This window comes from Branchiostoma lanceolatum, chromosome 3 (genome assembly GCF_035083965.1).
Source record: "Branchiostoma lanceolatum isolate klBraLanc5 chromosome 3, klBraLanc5.hap2, whole genome shotgun sequence".
In the NCBI taxonomy this organism is placed as follows: Eukaryota; Metazoa; Chordata; class Leptocardii; order Amphioxiformes; family Branchiostomatidae; genus Branchiostoma; species Branchiostoma lanceolatum.
In genome coordinates, this window is record NC_089724.1 from 19,535,612 (window position 1) to 19,555,725 (window position 20,114).

The following is a 20,114-nucleotide window of genomic DNA, read 5'->3' on the forward strand; positions in this document are numbered from 1 at the left end:
TTTTTGGATTTGTATATGAGTATTGATAGGCACGTAAGAAAGAAAATGTTGAACAGGGTGGGATCTAATTGAGGTCAATAGAGGTCAGTAAGATGGCTGTCAGTGGTTTGTAGGTGTTTCGCGTTTGTCTCCACCCTTTCTAAAGCATTTCACGGAGAATTCGGCCACTCTGAGGTAAGATTTCCCCCTGAAGCATATCTGATATGTAGTTGTCCCTGTAGATTTTGTGTTTAGCGAGAAATTCGACGAAATGCGTCCAAGTCTGGTGAAGGATTGTGATCCAGGTGTCCAAAATAATTTTTTATCAGGTTGAACGGAAGTGCACAGGTAGGGAGGACGTGAAACCAGGTGTGGTATGACTGTTAACGACGGGAGGAATTTATTCATATCGATCTGCAGGTACAACTGTCACGTTCACTTTCCTGCCTTGATCCCTACGCAGTGGCACGACACTCACATCGCCTGCAAACTTTGATCCATGTTTAACGATCTACCAACACGTTGCACTGGCTTTTATTCACAGATTATTCTTCTTCCCCAATTTCGGTTCTTTAGAGTAACTACATCTAACGTTATATAAGTAGAATATAATGCTACAACACGACCCTAAGAAGTTAACATATATAACAAATGGTTCTGTGACTAAGAATCTTTCCTAATAAGGGAATCCTATGGTACATGGTCGTGTGAGTTTGCAAAATTATCCAATTCCTCATTATAGTGTCCATCACTAGCACTGTGTGCATGGCAGACTCCATCCAGGCACCCCAGGCCATGATAAAAAGATGCCCATTAAGAAGAAAAATTGTCCCAAAATACCCAAATGCTAAATGATGACAACTCACACGGCCATGTACTATAGGACTCCCTTATTAGGAAAGATTCTTAGTCACAGAACCATTTGTTTGGAGTCCCCAAAGCTCTTCAATAGAGTTGATCTAAATAAGGAAGGGTCAACGAAGAGGGATCTAGCATGTGTACTGTTGTTAACATGATAATAGCCTTGTAAACATGGCCAATACAGTACAGTACATTGTGAACTGTCAAGTAGTCAGTATGCAGGATCCCTGCCAACTTGTGCCAACAACAAGTCACATGAAAGACATCATGTAACCAAAATGCTAAAGCTCTATGAAAGACTAGCATAACGCTGCAATTTTTCACTTGTTTGAGTGAATTTTAGGGATCTTTATGGGTGATAAACCAGTTACCTCTGACATGCATTTGAAAATATGGCTGATGTCTTTTGGTTAGCATTCATTTGCTGGCACATACTGCTTGTCAAATACACCAAACACATTTGAATTTTATTCTTGTTCTTGAATGAACCATTCACACTTAAATACATATACTGTACAGGTAAATAGAACCTGGTACATAGTTGTTATGATATGTCTTATAGATTACAGAATCTCTTGGAATAAGGGTCTCCCAAGATTTTACCTTTAAGTTTGACACATCCATGTTTTTCATGGCCATACTTATCAATTAGAGTCAGTGTTTGCCAGAATTTAAGAAGTGTATAGTCAACATCGTCTCTCAAGATAATAGGCGACAAAGCAGGGGTTCCAGCCAAGGACATGTATACTGCTATCATGTATTCTACATATGGAAGATGTAGTTCAGTTAAGCAGGTATGCGTAGTGATTTCTGTACAAAAGTTGGTAAGTCTGAAGTACAGACCATGGGTCTTGAATTGATGATCACATGTTGTTTGGTATGTGCCTATCTTATCAAGTGTTGTTTGTCACACAGCTGTCTATCAGTAGAGCAAACAGTGATAGCTGCTTTGGGTTGTCATGTGCCTGATTATGATACTTGCAATCCTGTCCAATTTTGAGAATTTCCCTCAAAACATTTTGGACTACACAATAAAGGACCATTTGTATGAAGCAGAATGCAGTTGATAAAAGTCAAATTTGGAAAATTCTGTAGAACCAAAGAAGAACAAGATACAATAAAAGTCATTTCAATAATTGATTGGAACAATAGGTCAAAGTTCACAGTTGTTTGCTGTGCTGAAGTAAAGGTGACAATAATATTGATTATATGGGGGCATTGTCAGGTGAATGTTTCAGGTTCTATTGTCATTCACTTCCAATCAAAAGATGACTATTGTATATGTGTATGATTTGAACTGTTGGAACCATTTGTGCTACACAAAAGCATCCAGCCGCATGATTTGGTAATGTTTGTGTCAGACGACCCTTTTAAAACAATTTAATAGAACAAGTCAGTTTTACTGAACATATGTTGCTAGGGTACCATTGACCATGTTTGAAGTATAAAGACATGGATTCCAGATGTACTGTTTGTGAAGTCAATCCAGTCAAATGGTCCCAGCCCCACTGCTTATTGCTTGAACATTCCAGAAAGAGCAAGCAGATTAGACACGTATGTATATGTGGCATGGCTTAACCCCTGACAATGTGTTTTCTTGTTCTATTTATTCTGACTCTCTTACTGGAATGTAACAAACTTGGGACATAAATTTACTGCTAGTATTAATAGTGCTCCAAGTGAAAGTCCACAACCCATATACATCATGTACATACTCTTGTTATCCAATGCTTGAAGTCTGTCTGAAGTCCATGGTCAAAGCCACATATGGATTCAATGGGTTACATTTTACTTTTACATGCCCTAGACAAAGCAAGCCATACAAAAGAAATTATTTGTTTGAGTTACAGTGAACAGTGGGACCTTAGTTGTTTGTTCTATGCATGCCAGCAAGAGATCAATTTTTTCTAACTGCTGATAAAGCTTATACCTTTTTTGGGAGGAGGGTCTTTAAAAAGTTTAATTTAAGTTCATATAGTGTTGTGATCTGTGCCATAGATTTATGTAATGTAGTGATTGGAAGATCTGAAATACATGTTGCTAAAAAGTACTAGTATGTAGAAAACAGTGGAGGTGTCTGTTTATTTGTTGACCTATTGAAGTTTGATCTCAGAGGGAACAATGACTAGATACTACATGTACTGTACATGTTGATCACATCTCACTTTCCCCTTCTGATCGCCCAAACTGACTGGGCTGAGAAACTCAGCCTTTCAAGGCTGACTAAGAAATGTTGTGAAAGTTGATACACCCCTGGCCTCCAACCACCCAGACACAAAGCCTCTTGTCACACAGAGCTGGTTCACTGTATTTACCTGGTGCAGAATGGCAGCTGCATAGTTCTGCCTGTTAGGCACTAAAACACAGTGTATAATGTTTCTCACAAAGAGAATATGTGAAGTAATCTTCATTTGTAAGTTGTGTTGGAAATATCATTACCTTCTAATCGTCCTATTTTGTATTTCATTAGTAATCTAGAATCATGACAGGTATATCTACTTTTCAAGATAAAGCAGCTTTACAGAAGCTACAAACCTAGAGAGTCATTTGATATGATATCTTACATGTGCAGTACTTAAATTAACCTTTTTTGCTATCTAAGGGTCAAATGTTTGATCCATGTTTTCTGTTACAAAGGATGTGAAAACTTTTATCTGTTTTGGCAAACATTCAAACTGTTGTGTCTTCATCATTGTATCTGTTGATCACCGTTTCCTGTTTTTCGTGCCGGGATGGACTTGTTCGTTCAAAGGTCTCGTTCAAAGTACATTTCGTCAGCCTTAACATTTGTTCCCTGGACAGGAATTGGAAAACTTTTTTGCCTATCAGTCTGTTACATTCTGATGCCAGATTAAGGATGTATAATTATGCATGGAATCCTAAGCGTTACTAAGACTGTGCAGTGTTTATTTTTGCTGTCTCATTTCATTGTGCCATCTCAAGTGCTTTTCAATTGGTAAATCTGTCTAAACAACAAGGTTCTTGCATACAGGTCTGAATCAAATAGCATGCACAATTTATCTTACAAAGAGTGCTGGTTAAGCTACTGGACTTAGACACCAGCCATGTGTATGCCTTACGATGTGAAAAATGTTCATTCTTTCCCAGGTTTCAGCATGGAGCCAGGCAGCTATGTCCGTGTTCTGTTTGATTTTGAGACCTACGAGCCAGGAGAACTGTCCCTCCGGACGGGCGATGTGGTCCGAGTGGTGCGACAGGTCAACCAGGACTGGCTGAAAGGGGAACTGGACAACATGTCAGGTAGGAAGACATGTCACATTAGCAGTGTATAAATCATTATCTCCATCCGTTTGCAACTTGTGTAGTGACCCTCCAAGGATTCTGCACGTCCTCTCTTCTGCAAGAATGGGCCATTGCATTTGTGGTTTAGCCCATCCATATTCAGATGTATGTGCACTTCCATCGGAGAGAAATTTGAACTTTAAGGATAGTTTGAGCCTACTGGACACAAGTTGGTTTAACCTTTTAAGCAACATTATTGATTCTGGCCTCAAGCCCAAACCTTTCATATTTCTTTTAAAGCCTTGAAGCCATGATTTACAAGTTCTTTCTTGCAGGTAACTTCCCAAGTAACTTTGTGGAACAAGTCCCTGTGCCTGCTGTCAGACCTGGGCAGAGACTGGCAGTTGGAGTAGAAGACTTCCCTGCTCAACAAGATGGAGACTTAGACATTAGAAAAGGTACATGATAGGTATTTCTGCCATCTCAGTAAGCATTTTCAGTATGATGATACTGGCTTGTGAGAATTTTCTTCATGCAATTCTACTTTTTGTTCTGTCCAATGTAAAAGCTGATGTGATCATAATGATATGACATTCCTGCAAGGCCAAAACATATGGAAATTGCAAATATGTCAAGTTGATCTTTACAGTTTGTTTACATCTGTCCTAAATGGTCCTAGCATCTTTGTGTACTACATATATGATCCTTTTTACTAAATAGAACCAAGGCATTAATCCACTGATCACTCAAACCTGTGCATAAAACATGTTTCTGTTTTTTTTTGCAGGGGAAATAATTCTGATAACAGAAGATATAGATGGGAACTGGTATCGAGGGGAGTCTGGAAACAAAACAGGCATCTTTCCTTCTCTCTTCTGCAAGGACCTCCCTGCCCCCAGATCTCAGGATAGTGCCATCCCTGCAGAAAAGGCAGAAGGCGTCCTTGGTCAGGCAGAGGTTTTACAGGACCTGCAAGCCCAGTTGGATGAGGAGTTAACACTGTACCAGGGAGACATTGTCAACATCACTAGAGTAGTGGACCAGGACTGGTATGAAGGGGAATTAGCCGGCAGGTCTGGAATTTTCCCTTCAGCTTTTGTGAAACTTTTAGCACAACTGAAGGGACAGACACAGAGTATAGTAGACAATTTGCCCTCAGATGATTCAGATTCAGAATCTGAGGATGAGGATGAGATGCCGTGTGCCAGGGCAATCTTCCCATTCCAGGGTAAAGACAGCACAGAACTGACATTCAAGGAGGGTGACAAGATCACATTGTTGAACAGATATGACGAGGATTGGATAGAGGGGGAGCTTGATGGAGATATAGGAATTTTCCCAGCAACCTTTGTGGAGATAATCATTGATCTGCCTCGATTTGATGACGATGGGAACGAGATTACCCAGGATGCTCTGCAGGCAGGGCACGCTGGGACATCCCACGGTACATTGCAAACTGGTGATATGAAGAGCCAAAAGGAAACTGTTAGAATGTCAGAAGGTGGGCAGCCTTCAGTTCATGACCCCTATGCAGGGCAGACAGCACGTGCCTTGTTCAGATTCGATGCTGCAGAAAGGACAGACCTCCCTCTGGAGGAGGGAGAAACTGTCACAATCATCAGCAAGGTAGATGCAGACTGGTTTGAAGCCAAGAAGCCAACAGGTGAGAGTGGGCTTGTGCCTGTTGGCTATCTGGAAGTAGTAAAACCAGCCAGGGAAACAGGAGGGAAAGACGTCAACGACATCTCACAGCAAGACACAAATTCAGGGAAATATGCCAGGGCTTTGTTTGAGTTTGAAACCAGTGTAGAGGCAGATATCAGACTTGTCCCAGACAAATTGTATAGGATCATACGTGTGGTAGACAAGGATTGGATGGAGGTCCAAGATGAGGCTGGCCAGGTCGGTGTTTGCCCTGCATCCTACTTACAAATCATGGATGGCAGTGATCAGCAGGATCCTCGTCTGTCAGCCACTGTGGAAACACAACCAGAAATGGCAAGAACTGTGGAACAATCAAAGCCTGCAATAGAAGAGAGTAGGTCTCAGCTGGACAAGCCTAACAAGCCTGGGGTTAAACCTAAACCTGAGGTGAAACCTAAACCCCCTGTAGCATCAGGGAAGCCCACAGTTACGGCTGAAAAACCCTCAGGTAAGGTACTACATTGTAGACCCCCTGGTGGCAGGACAGGATGCCTGCAAATTGACTTTTCTGCCCTGTTTTTTTAAAATATATGTCTGTCCAGTTGTCTTACCATTCATATTTCTAAGACTTCATCTAAAACATATTACCACAGGATGCTTCAAATTGCAGATCATACTCATAGATACTGTGAAAAGTTTGTGTCCTTTGGAGTTTCCTTGTGTTACATTTTGAGCTACACATATGATGGGTTTCAGCATCTATATGAAAAAAAATCATACTCATGCTCACTACTTACGTGATAATGTATATACTGCCTCAGTAGGCATGAATTAAGTAAGACATTACAATAACATTACTTAAGTAATGGTGTGCTGCTTGGCTCACATCTTCAGGCAGTTGCCAGAGTCTTAGCTTGACAAGGTACTGTTCCGCAGGGGTGAAGGTGTTGGACCAAAAGCCTATGCGAGCCACCGCTGCTGCTAGTCACGGCCCTTTTGCTGCTGTTCAGGCCAGCCTGGGGCCTTCCCGCATGAGCCTGGACTCTGACACATCAGGCTACAGCTCAGGGTACAGTCAGGAAGACCTGACAGGGCAGAGGCAGTCTGCCACGCTGCCTGGTACGTCTCGCTGATTCACAGCAGGGCTGGGTGTATGCCGCGGCGGGGAGGGGGGGACGCACAAATCATGGTTGTTGAAAATCTAAGAAGAATAGGCCCTCATCATTCATCAATTATACTGATGATTTATTCTGTCTTCATTCGTGTAAATAGATTGTCTTCTGACTATTTGACAAATAAGAGTTTGAGAAGTTCTGACCAAACAACCACCTGTTGTGTCTTGAAGTACTAGTATACATTTTACATTTTTGTCAGACGAAATCGCATTGTAGAAAACTGTTGTCCTGGTATGATAACATTGCTATCAAAGGACTAACTTTTTTGTCCTTTCTCTGCATCAATCTGTGCTATTGTGTAACCTGCTAATTCTGTTTTTTGCATGAACACAACCTATACAAGTGCATGCCCTTAACTCTTGATAACCACCACTTAACATGACATGCCATGATGACTCTAAAATATCTCACCTCTGCCTTGTTCTTCTTCCTCTGTACTGCCAGCTACTTGGAGGTCCAGACCTCGGCACACTTATGACTCCTCTGTTGACACTCTTATTAATCTGAACCTCATGCTCTTCTGTGAGTACTGTCGCTAACAACACTGTGGTTTGGCCTAGGTGTGTGTGTGTTGTCTCTTTCTGTACAGTGATGTGTGCAAGGAGGTGATTGCAAATGTGTAGCATGCTGTATGGTTTCTGGTTAATTTTATGCAACTGGCCATTGCAAAAAACTGAGCTTCCATCACTAACACCTGTCTTTAACACCATTTGTACCATTTCTGTTAAAAGCTGTTTCAGTCATATTCATGGCATGAAGTACATGTGACATGTTGTAGAATTGATCCTACATTGCTGTTTTTTTTATAAGATAGGCCTACACATAATGTTACTTGTAGAGTACATATTTTGCTAGATATTCTTCAGAACAATGTCAACAATACTGATCAAAGGCATTTTGCACCCAGGATTGAAATATGACAAAGAGGAATTTTTAGAAGTTGATATTTTGATGATGTGTACAAAAATCATACCTACTGATGAAGTGGTACTTATTTACTATGTGTCTGGTAAATAACAACTTTATATTTTTTGTTCTGTCTTTCACACAGTTGTACATTGTAGTTCAGGTAGGTTCTGATATGTTTTCTTTTAAAACCATCCTTTCTATACTTCTCTCAGCGGCCCAGTACACTTCACAACCCCAGGAACAGCACCCAGCTCCAGCCCCTGCAATACCATTTAGGAAAGCCCCTCCAAGGCCACAGCAGGTGCCACAGCCCCAGAGAAAGGTACCCCCACCCCGACCGGCTCAACCCAAGAGGCCCCCACCCCCTTCTCACGCCCGAAATGTGCAGAGGCCCCCCTCTCCAATTCTTCCCAGGCAACGCAACACGATATGGTGAGAACTTCAAGTTTAGTTCAAAATATTTTCTGTCTATGCCATAAAACCAGTCTTGCATTTGTTTTTTATTCCGACTATGCGGAGATTATATATGAACAATAAGTTTCCATTCTGCATGTACATCATTGTCAATATTTTGTCAAAGTTGAACTTGAAATGTTACATTTGTACCTGTCAATCCAATCATGTTTAGCATCCTCTCTTGAACCAGGTATGTGGAACTACCAGGAGGCCTGGCCAGCCCATTGGTGCCGGCCTCCTCTGGTGCAGCACCTGTCAGACCTGCACCCAGGAGGAAGGAACCCACTGGACCTGCACCATCAAGGCCAAGGTCATCTGTGGAACCTCAGGGAGGTCAAAGGCCATCAGTACCTCAGAGGCCCCACAGCATGGCAGTGCCTGCAAGAAAGGGGGCTGACCTGATCGACCTTGGGCAGAGCTTTGATGGGCAGGATGCTGAGGATGGGTTAGAGGTAAAGGTCACAAAGTCTACCTTGTTGTCACCACACCTCCATGTACATGTATACTGCTAATTAGATTGACGTAGTTACAGACTGAGACTAGTAGGTAGGTTGTCACTTTGGTTGTATGATTTTTGTTTGAGTTTGTAATTTTACTTTTGAGTTTCTGTTGTGTTTTTTTACTTTTCCCTTGTACTGTTGACAAGGTTGATGAAGGAATGATACAGAGCCTCCAGGAAAGGATAGCTCAGGTCGAGGCTGACCTTTTGGCCTACGAGGGCCAGAAACAGGAACTAGAGGTTCAGCTGGCCTCAGCAGAGGGGCCAGAGGTCGAACAGGCTCAGGAAAACATGGAGTTCTGCGATTCAAACATTGAGGTACAGAACGAGGTGACATTAAGGAGGAGCTGCCTGTTTCTACTGATCCTTCTCAGTCTTACTGACTGTCCTCTGCATGCAAACACTGTACTGACATGCATGGAAAATTACAAGAATGATGAAGACTTTGATGCTTAATCACTCTCTGGTTCAACTCCCTCAAGGATGAGCTCATGATTCTTTTTACTCTTCATAACTGTCAGAATTTGTCTTTGATTTTTGATTTTCAATAAAGTCTGACTAGTTGTAGTAAGTAGTGTAGCAGCATGCCAAAAATGTAACTGATTAGCTAGCTAGTGTTAATTTCTTTTTGTGCTAGAGTACTTAATTACAGCACATGTTAAACCTTTTTCTGCCTTCAATCAAAGAGGCCAATCATCATTACCCCTTTTGTTCTATTGGGTGCACAGGTACTAAGGTTGGGCTGTTTGAGAAGCCATTTAACAGCGTCAGGGGAGGCTGTCATAAAAAATTTGAAAAGCAAAACATGGTGTGGGTGTAGGTCTTTAGGACAGTATGATTTTTTCCCTGATGTAGCTGCAGTTTGTGTGTTATGAGGCTAGGCAGTAGGGAAGAGATTAATAAACGGGATGTTGGTCTAAAACATCAAAGTGGGAGAAAAGTAAAACAATATCGATTGCCCAACTCCATGATTTTTTATTACAGGAGATCCATTCCCTGTAACATATCATTTCCATTATGCAGCTTCTTCACTGCAACATCCTTTAAACAAGTACATTGCAGACTTGTAAGCATGTGTGTATCTGCAGGGCCTGACAGCTGAGTTGAATGAGTTGAGAGACAACCTGAGGTTCATCGCCCCGCCTCCCAGGGAACAGACGGAGGCTGGGGTTTCACTGGAGGAGATCAGGAGGAAGAAAGCAGAGAAGAGGGACAGGGTAAATTCCATAGGATGTAGAATGTCACAAGTTACTGTCCAAAATAGATGAGTGGTCTTCCTGTTGTTGCATTGTTTTAGATGTAAAATGGAGAATGCACTATAAGATCTGAAGTTTTAAACAAAAGTCTTACCAGTAATATTTGTTGTAATCTTGAACCTTGTTGAAGAAGATAAGAGGCTAATCCTTTGTTCTCTCTCTCAAGAAAACAAGGTGATTCATCTCAAAATGTAGACATGTAGATTCAGTCAACACTAAAGAACGCTTTTTCACTCATCCTTTTGTTCCAGGTTGTCCAGGAGATCATCCAGACCGAGCGGGACTATGTGAGAGACCTGCACGTTATCACCCAGGGCATGCTGGTCCCCCTGCGCGAGGAGAAATTCCAGTCGGCAGAACTGAACGTCCTGTTTGGTAACATCGAGGGTGTCCAACAGCTGGCCCAGCAGTTTCTCCCCGCCCTGGAGCAGAGCGTGGAGGGGGTCGATCCCGAGGAGCAGACACTCGGCGAGACCTTCCTCGGGTTCTCCCAGGACCTGGAGGAGACGTACAAGCTGTACTGTCGTAACCATGACGATGCCCTCGCTCTCTTGGAGAAGTACGAGGAGATCGAGGAAATCCAGGAGTCTATCACCAGGTGCCTTGGTGAGTCTGGACTGGGTCTTGTTGATTTTGGACAGGCCGTTTTTACATTGTAAGACTGAAAAAAATGTTGTCTTTTTGATGAAGTCACTGATTTCACTAAATATGAAATGTACATCAGCTTTCTAATTCAGTTTGACACATTGCATAAACATAATTGTACTTTATAACAATATTATTGATGATACAATATCTTAATGTGTTGTGTGTTTTTTGTGAAAACTAACTAATCTGACGCCGTCTTTTCTTGCTTGTTGTGAAATTTTGTACTTTGTGGAGCCAAAGCAAGAACTTGGGGTTATTTTTCTCAGAAAGCAGCCACAACTGCTTGTACTTTTGTAGCCCAGAGACCCAAGTTCAGCTATTGATTCCGTACTTCCTTGTTTGGTCTATCAAAATGCTCTCCTAGCCTAACCAAGTGTCCACTTTTGTGTATCTTTCTGCCACTTCCTTTAGAAAACTGCCATATGTATTGAATACTTGTAGTCCATGACTGTGTTTCAAATTATCTCAACTTTCTTCAATTTCTTAAACTTAAAGCAATACTTAAAATGCTATTTGAAAAAGAAACAAGAAAAAAATGAAACGCTGATCGTGCTTGCTGTGGAATTACAAAAAAAGACTGATAACCCGGTGTGATCTGCAGTGTCCTAGTGTGAAACTCACCTGTAATGTCAAGGGTAAAAGTTTATTAAAATATTGCGTACAGACAAATGGTTTCACAAGTGTTAGGATGCAGTCAAACTATCCAATTATAGTTTGTTCAAAGTAGCTACTTTAAAGTAAATAGATTTGATTTGCTGTTTGAAAATCTGATCTAACTTTGCTTGATAGTCGTCGGCTATTTCGATACCAAAACTATGTTTTTTGCACAGCCTTTAGCTTCTTATAGCTGTTCATGAAAAGTGTTATCTAGACTTTACTCTTCGTCCTACCTTCCTTTGTGTGTGGCAAGCTAACCAGTCTTGCAAGCGTTGGCTAAATGTGCTAAACGTCTAAAAGTTGTCAAAAGCTTAAAAAGACTGCTGACTCTACACACGTAGGGGCGATGCCTGGAACTGCAGTCAGCATGAGGAATAATAATGCAACATCAGAAGGTCAGGCACTGGACTCTGCCACTCTGGATAAAGGTATCAGTTTAGCCAACAGGCTGAAACGGTAGTCAAATCTTTTAATCTGTTGAAATCACTATTATAACAAATCCCATGAAATGAGATGTGCTGACTTTGATTATCGGATCCTGTGAGAATTGACAAGACAAAATAATTTGATTGCTGAATGGGATGATTGCTGCTGTAGAATCTGATGTAGTTTTTACTCATCTGTTCTGAACACTTCCACACCACTTTTACATTAGAAGCATTCTAGTTACATTCTACTATTCTAGTTACTGCAGATGCCTTTTTCATGCAACAGCTGAGTCTATGTCTGAGAAGCAAAGTCCTATCATTTAGCCATACCTGTCAAGCCCAAACCATCACAGGCATATAACTACCCAAGGGACAAGTAAAAGAGATAAGAGCTTTTGTTCAGTATCAGAACTAATCAATCTTAATGGAATGAATAATGTCATCTGAGCTATCATCAACAATACCTACATTTCCCTCTAATTATGTTACTGAGATCAAAGCATCTAGTCCCTGAAGGTGACCCTGACAGAAGATACACACCTATGACATCTGTATTTAGCAGGTGTTTTAAAGGATGTGATGTTGTAAAGAAAGAGTTGTGTAGAATTAACGGATGGAAACCTTCTGTTTGTAGTCACGCTGAAGGAGAAGTGGAGGATGGCTGTGATTGACCTGAGCTCCCTGCTCATCAAACCTGTGCAGAGAGTGCTGAAGTATCCACTGCTGCTGAACGAGCTGCTGAGTGTGAGTGCTTTTAGGATTTCTGAATCTGCCATTGTTCAAATCAAATGCTCCTGGTAGTGGTTATACCTGATATTTCTTATTAAGATGTTCTGTCAGATGCAAGTACATGTAAGTATCTAAAGTAAGAATGATAAGTACCTTAAGTATCATAGTTAATCTTTTGCATCATTTACCATAGCGCTAAACTCATTCGATCTCCAAACTACTGCAGCTAACTTGTGCTCCCACAAAATCACACAGTATTTCATTAGTCAAGAGATACATGTAGGAAAGATGTCAGGCTTGATAAGCTCTTCCTCCACAGACAACAGAAGACGACCACCAGGACAAAGCCAACATCCTGGCAGCTGTCAACAGGATGACTGATGTTGCCACGGCGATCAACGAGGACAAGAGGCGGAAAGACCTGGTCATGAAGTACCGCAAGGTGGACGACGATGTCACGCTCAGCCAGAAAATCTCCAAGCTCAGTTTTCATTCCATACGGAAGAAGGGTTCACGATTCACAGGTGGGAAGGGATAGATTTATTTGTAAGTGAAAACTATAGTCTTCTCACAAAATGTGATGGTTTTAGCTATCAGGACTGGCAAAGACGAATTTGGTAGTTCCCACCACAATCCTGGCAGTTGTGTATACCCCCATACACTACAGTACTGTACATTCATTTACTTTTATGGTGGTTTTATTTCACGGTAGGAGAGAAAGGAGGTTTTTGCGGTTGATAGTTACGATTCAATAATTGACATATTTGCCTTGTCGTGAATTTGCAGTGGAGAGGTCACGGCAAAAACCGTGAAAATGAAACCACCGTGAAAGTTTCAAGATTTACAGTATTAACTAAGATACTGTGGAACAGCAAGTTGTCTAACATGGGGGGTAAATGCTAGACCATAGTTGCAGCCATTTTGGGATGATTATGGTTTCATATCCATAATTAGGGATACAAAATATAGTATAAGTAAAGTTGATCTTTAACAAAGAGTGAACAAGTTAGTAGTAATCAAAGTGATGTGAGTTAATCCTTTCTGTCCCCATCCCCAGGTCGTTTGATCCACATGATGGGTCAGTCAGAGCTCACCATGGATGAGAGGTTCAACGAAGCTGACAGGAAGTTCCACAACATGGAGAAAACCATCAAGGTGTTCATCAGGAACGTCAGTGAAAACCACAGGCAGATGCAGGTATTCTTACGGCTTCTATTGTACGTGTGATCATACTCATCCCTATACAAAATTTCAGGTCATTTCATTTCAATACCAGAGCACAGGGGCCCAAAATATAAATTTTTGGTCTGAAAATGGCCAAAAATGCCATAAGATTGATTCTGAGCAGAGTTTGAGATGCCTCCACATCTATATTTGTTAGGAATACATTCAAATACATGTGTGCCAAATTTGGTGCTTCAAGACAAATTTGCACACTTTTTCAGCTCTGCCGCTGGACTAACAGGACTTCATGTACCACAAGCCTGCTGCAATAAAGCTTGATACAGTTAACCTCCTGTGATGAATTACAGTCAAACCTGCTTAGGCGACCACCTTTTCAAGGCGACCACCTGGCCATAGCGACCGCTTTTTCTCGGTCCGGAAAACTTTCCCTCATAAGCACAAGCATTAAGTTGCCTGCCCAAGGTGACCACCTGTCCAATGCGACCGCGACCACCACAAATCGGGACCGCACAGAGCACAGTCCCTGTACATGACAACCGCCTCATTTTCAAGCATGTGGTGACACCGGATTTTGCTGTCTATGACGGAAAAGTTTTTAAGACTTTGATGGACAAAAATCCATGGATAACATTGATCTGTTCAATCAAGATAGGCGGACACTGTGTTTTGTCAAAAGTATGACGGGAATTAGTACACGATGTTACGGCATACCAAAATCAAAACGATAACGAAAAATGTAAATTTGTAGGATCTTTCTGTCAATAGGAATTAAACCTGGTGGTAGTTATGCTGTCTAAAATCACATCATGTTCCATCCATGTAATACTGTCATTGATTAACATCTCAACTTGGAAACATGTTGTGAGTCAATCCTCTTCAAGGCGACCACCTGTCCAACTTAACCTCTTTTCCTCGGTCCCCCCGGGTGGTCGCTTTGGGCAGGTTTGACTGTACTATTAGAACAATCTGAGCTCATGGGGATTATAGTCTTTGAATCAGTCCCTATAGATCTGGGAAGACTGAGATTACAGTTTTTGCAGACATAGAGGTACTGTATATGAAATGAATTCTATTCCTGAACTGTGGTGTTTTGTCATGTTGTAGGAGGGTCTTCAGGCACAGCTTTTGGTTGCTGAGGACATCACAGACTTCTATGCTGACAAGGCCAACAGGCAGGATATAGAAAACTACAGGACAGCCTACAGAACTCTTAACAGCACCCACCTGCCCAAATATGTATGTAATGTGTTATCTTATCATTCATGACGTTGCATGTAGTGTCCTATTAACAGCTAAAAAAAATCATCATCCAGTGGTATTTTCCTTCCCAGCCTCTAACATGCACATTGTTCACCCCAGAATTGTAAGGTGGTGCCCATATGTAAAATCACATAATTGTACAACCTTATGAGCCCAGTTGCACATATTCTGATACTATTGTCCTTACCAAGCAAGGTTAGATTAAAATTTTATGAATAAGCATTATGAGTAGGACACATTCACATTCATGTCACCTATGTGTCACCACATGTCACCAATATATTCTATGAACACTTCGATAATGTATTTGACATTGTATTAACTGTACCATCCAGAAAAGTTTTGTGGAAGAGCGTGTGGTGAGCCCCCTGACAGCGCTGGTGTTGATGTACCCGGCTCCCAACAAGCTGATCCAGAAGAGGTATGATAAGATGTTAGACTACGACAACAAGAGGAAGAACTCAGAGAAGGCCAAAGGTTCGGACAAGAGCAGGGCAGCGCAGGAGGACCTGAAGGTTGGTTCAAGAACAATAGAGGGAAAAACTCTTCTGAATACATGTAGTTTCCTTTCATTTTCTGATGTGTCATCATTGTGATCATAATCAACAAACATCTAGGCAGACTTACTTGTTACTAGTAATATGTGTGAATAATTTATATGAAATGACCTGAAAATCAATTTACTGTGACTGGAGATGTTATTGTCCCTTGTCTACATACAATCATGTATCTTCTCGTCTCCACAGATTGCTAAGAACACGTATGAGGCCCTGAATGCCCAGCTCCTTGATGAGCTGCCCAAGTTACACACCATGTCCACAGCCCTTCTGCAGGACTGCGTCAAGAACTTTGTCATTGCTCACAGGAACATCCAGGACGCTGCACGCAAGGAGCTCTACGCTTTGTTACAGGTAAGACTTTATTAGACTTTCTTCTCAGTCCAGTGTCTTAAGATCTCATTCATGTATTAGTGGGTACCCTAAAAGACTGCTGACCCAAAAAGTAAATCACTGCATGAATGTGTGTTTATGTATATATAGCAGTGGGAAATTACCTTTTAGTCAGCATAACTGATATGATAGGTTAAGGTGGTGAAAGTGGTGCTCAACATAGAATAAATGATATCAATGTTTCCTGCAAGTTCATTAGAAATGCGGCCATGTAAGACACATATTTTTACTGTAGCCACAGTGTAAAGAAATAACTCTTGAATGACACTTGATACATGTGTGTGTAAAACAAGCTGAGCTTTGAAATCTACTTTGTGACAAATGATGCCAGGACTGAGGACAATAAAGTTGTTGTGTTCTGTTCAGCTGCCAGCCCTTCTGTCAGAAGGGGACGACATCCTGGAGACGTTCCAGGCCAGACACACCCAGGTAGTGGAGCAGCTGTCAGCGGTCAGTTTTGCAGGACAGGGTCTGGGGTCCAAGAGACCAGACAAGGGGGACAGGAAACAGAGCAGGAAGTCTGTGGTGGAGCCAGCTCAAGATCAGGTACAGATGTTTGGACATCTTGGTGTTCATTTATGTAAGTCAGGGTTTCTGTTTTGTGATTTTCTAGTCGATAGTTCTCACACAGATTGAATGCAAGGCTTCCCATACCAAGTCACCAGTGCCATCAGTACTGCTGGTATTGTGCAGAGAAGAAGACTCCATCATAAGCCTAGTCCCAGGCTCATTATCAGCATCCAGTATGTTTCTTATGACTATAACTGTTTATATTTCACAGAGTGGAGGTCCCCAGACTGATACTCAGAAGGCCCAGCTGCAAGCCCGGTATCCAGGCTCCCTTTACAAGGCCACAAAGCAGCACACACCTGCCCAGCCCATGGACCTTAGTGTTGCTGAAGGGGACCTGATAGGGGTTATCAAACAGCAGGATCCCATGGGTGGCCAGGATCGCTGGTTTGTTGACAATGGGGAACAGAAAGGTAGATTTAGTTTTTCCTCCTCTGTTAATTAAGATTCCTCTTTTGACAACAGTCTTAAGACTGTTATTGCTGAGATTTTGCCTTCATTTTGCTTCTCTTCTTGGGTTTTGTTTCAGCTTAAGTGAATGGCAAACAAATATAGCTTGACTTTCTTACTGTGCCCCTTCAGGCTTGGTCCCGTCAAGTTGCCTGACTCCTGTAGCAGAAGCGCCACCTAGCAGCAGTGCGACAGCTGCACCTGACGTGGACCTACTTGGTCCGGAGCCATCTGAGACGCCACCATCTTATGACCCAAGTGCTGGGGACTATGAGAGTGCTGGGGTAGACACAGAGCAAACAACATACCAGTATTATGCAGAGTACGGATTTTCTGCCCGTGCAGAGACAGAACTGACCATCCACGAGGGTCAGGTGGTCACCGTTCTCCAACCTTACGACCTGCAGGGGAATCCTGAATGGTGGTTGGTCCAGCACGAGGGGGGACAGGGCTACGTACCTGCCAATTATCTCAACAGGAGAGAAGTCTAAAGCAGATTCTGTACTTTGTGGGCAAAAGTGGAACTTGTTTTGATTGCTCCAATGGTTCATTGTAAAGTGCAAATCAATTTAGAAGCCTGCTTTTGTACCCTGGTTGGTGTTCTGCTTCATCCTAGCCTGAGATCCATACCTGTTGACCTTATGTCTGCTCTGACTGTTGCTTAGTGGGGTAGTGACAATTGTCTGTAAGCTAGAAACAGATGAACATGCTAGTTTCATCCTCCATGTAGACACATTATGACAAGTTCTGATTCTCCCTAGTTGACTAGAAATTCTATTATTCACATGGAAAACAACTCTTAATGTCCACAGTCTGAGTGTGAAGGTGTGGATACTATGGCAATGGAATCATGGTTGGAAGATTTTTGCTATTTGAGAAAAACTAATCATGTGCCAGCTACTTTTATACTGTGGACTTTGATGTCAATCAAATAGTTGTGATGAGTTAGTAATATTTTTTACTGCACAGTGTAAGGATGAGATGTATATTTTCATGATAATCAGTGAATAATGCAGAATATTCAGTTCAACCATGTCTAAGGAATATGTAAGTGTGAAGCAAAATAATTTGGCAATGATTAACTCAGAATGCCAATGTTGTTCCAGAGACATTTTTCTTCTCAAATACAAGAACCTCATATTTTTCTTGTTCATGTTGTGTTTCCATTTTGTTGCCATGATTATGTTGTATTGTAGTCATCTATTCAAGGTATTTTTATGGTAGAAAAGGAGGTCATTACATATACATCAGTTTCTTTTGGTCTTTTCTACTTTTGTTCTTTTTATACTTCTGTCATGGTGAGTGAGCACTCGACATGAATCGTATATCAATACTTAAGAGACTGGAATAACATGCAAAGCCCCATGGTTAGTTACAGCAATTTTGGAATTATCCTGTATTGAGGGTGGAGGCAAATCAAATTTAACATAGGGGCTATCATTTAGATTTTTGGGATTTGTAAAAAAAAAAGATTCAGTTGAACTACAAAAGATACTCTATACCATTGAGCTGTTAGTTTGACAGCCAAGAGAAGATTAATTTGTTACACTGGACTTCTCTTATGTGTATTTTGTTTTTGTGGTTACTTGAACTGAGTTTGTGTACGTGGTGTGCCCCAAGCTGTATAGGAAAGGATGCAGAAATGCTACCATTGATGATACAGAGTAATGTGTTTGTCAATATAGCAAAAATATTGCACATATTTCATAAGTTTAATAGAAAGGTGGTCAAAGGAATTGTATAACATTAACTTGGATAAGAGAAGGGCCTCAAAAATTTGACAATTTTGAGTTTACATATTATGTTAATGAATATTATAATACATGTAAAATGAAAGTAACTTTTCCATTCCCCTCTCTAGTGGACACAACAAGTTCTGGAAATATCCCACATCATTTTTGTTGTGCTGCAAGCAAGGAGAAAATATGTTTATGATCGATGGCCACATGGTGTATTTTCAGCTGTATTATATGATATGTATTTCTATTTTTTCATTTTTGTACTCTTATATGGATCAGAAGTAAGTGGCAGAACACAATCAAGTATTGCTTTGTATTTTCAAGCCATGAGCTTCACGAGGTAGAAATGCTACTGCACCTGTTTGTTTTGCAATTTGCCAAATAATCATGATGAACAACTTCAATTATTTTGGGAAAACATCAAATTTGTTTTCTGACATGTCTGCAACACTCAAATCCACTGTTGAGTTTGAAGAAATACTGATATAGTGTGCATTTTATGTAAAGATAGGTTTAACCACAGAATGATATAATTTTCTCATTATGATCCTTTGTAAAATTTAATTGTTTTCGGTAAGAAAGACATGAAAGAAGACTTAAGTGTACTTAAGCTATCATCAATTTTAAAGTGTACTTAGTATTTCTATATATAATGAGCATATTATTATCAATACCACACTGAATGTGATTACATTGATATGAATATACAATATGCATTTATTTGCAGTCCAGTGAAAGGGGTGCTTGGTGCTATGCTTTCTCTCGTGTCTCTTCAGTGCCGTTTACAAAGTATTATTTCATATATATCACCGTGTACTATATTTGGGGTGTTGCAGTTCCATGTTTCAAACGGCGTTCCTGAACCGCCACATTTTGATAGGAGGCGCTCTTGTAATTTCCAGTGCGGTTTTATTATTTGCTTCAGAGGCGTAAATGCAAGTACGTGAGGAGGTGGACGGCCGAGTGAGACCAAGGAGGTTCAAAATCAATTTGATTTATTGTGTCGGATGTTTGAATGACATTCTCCTTCAGTCATACCACTCCGGTGTTCCTGCGAATGATGTGGGCGTGTGCAAAAACGATGCCTGATTTATTGAATGTAAAGTGAGCACAAAGGTTAACGTTGACGATCATAGAAATAATTCAACACACAAAACATGGTACGATGAATCATTCATTCATACATGGATCTATTACAAATTGTTCTTTTATTTTGAAGTATGTTGTTCTGTTTCAGAAGACATTGTAACAAACCATCTACACATGCAAGTTCTTTCAACAAAGGGTGTATTGCCTTCTCTCAAAAGACGGTGAAACAATTATATTCAGCACATCACATAGCGTCTCGTACGTTGTGTACTAATGAGTACTTCAGCAGGTGTAAGGATATGTGTGGTCATAATCTTCTTTCCCTAGATCATCTTAACAAACATCTCAACATCAGACCACGACATGATAAACAACTGCATGTACACC

General features: G+C 41.1%; 1 protein-coding gene across 4 annotated transcripts; it reads left to right on the forward strand.

Moving 5' to 3' along the window:
• The first annotated feature begins 62 nt into the window (after window positions 1–62).
• On the forward strand, window positions 63–19,375 carry LOC136430886 (dynamin-binding protein-like). Of its 4 annotated transcripts, XM_066421956.1 has the most exons (20): window positions 63–174; window positions 3,949–4,101; window positions 4,419–4,541; window positions 4,871–6,235; window positions 6,664–6,846; window positions 8,024–8,243; window positions 8,458–8,719; window positions 8,914–9,084; window positions 9,855–9,983; window positions 10,274–10,628; window positions 11,669–11,755; window positions 12,390–12,499; window positions 12,804–13,008; window positions 13,542–13,681; window positions 14,774–14,905; window positions 15,265–15,444; window positions 15,676–15,840; window positions 16,246–16,425; window positions 16,661–16,862; window positions 17,032–19,375. In XM_066421956.1, exons 2-20 carry the CDS (start codon window positions 3,957–3,959, stop codon window positions 17,388–17,390), a joined length of 4,713 nt encoding a protein of 1,570 aa, XP_066278053.1. In that variant the 5' UTR covers window positions 63–174; window positions 3,949–3,956; the 3' UTR covers window positions 17,391–19,375. The 4 variants fall into 4 exon arrangements, with proteins under 4 accessions (XP_066278053.1, XP_066278054.1, XP_066278055.1 ...); XM_066421957.1 differs by lacking the exon at window positions 11,669–11,755; XM_066421958.1 differs by lacking the exon at window positions 8,914–9,084.
• The last annotated feature ends 739 nt before the right edge of the window (window positions 19,376–20,114 follow it).

What these genes read in the sequence shown, in the direction of transcription:
- LOC136430886 (XM_066421956.1), top strand. Translation starts at nt 3,957, where the DNA reads ATGGAGCCAGGCAGCTATGTCCGTGTTCTGTTTGATTTTGAGACCTAC. An exon ending in ATGCTGAGGATGGGTTAGAG is followed by an intron (nt 8,720 to 8,913) that starts GTAAAGGTCACA and finishes ACTGTTGACAAG; the next exon opens with GTTGATGAAGGAATGATACA. An exon ending in GTCTATCACCAGGTGCCTTG is followed by an intron (nt 10,629 to 11,668) that starts GTGAGTCTGGAC and finishes CTACACACGTAG; the next exon opens with GGGCGATGCCTGGAACTGCA.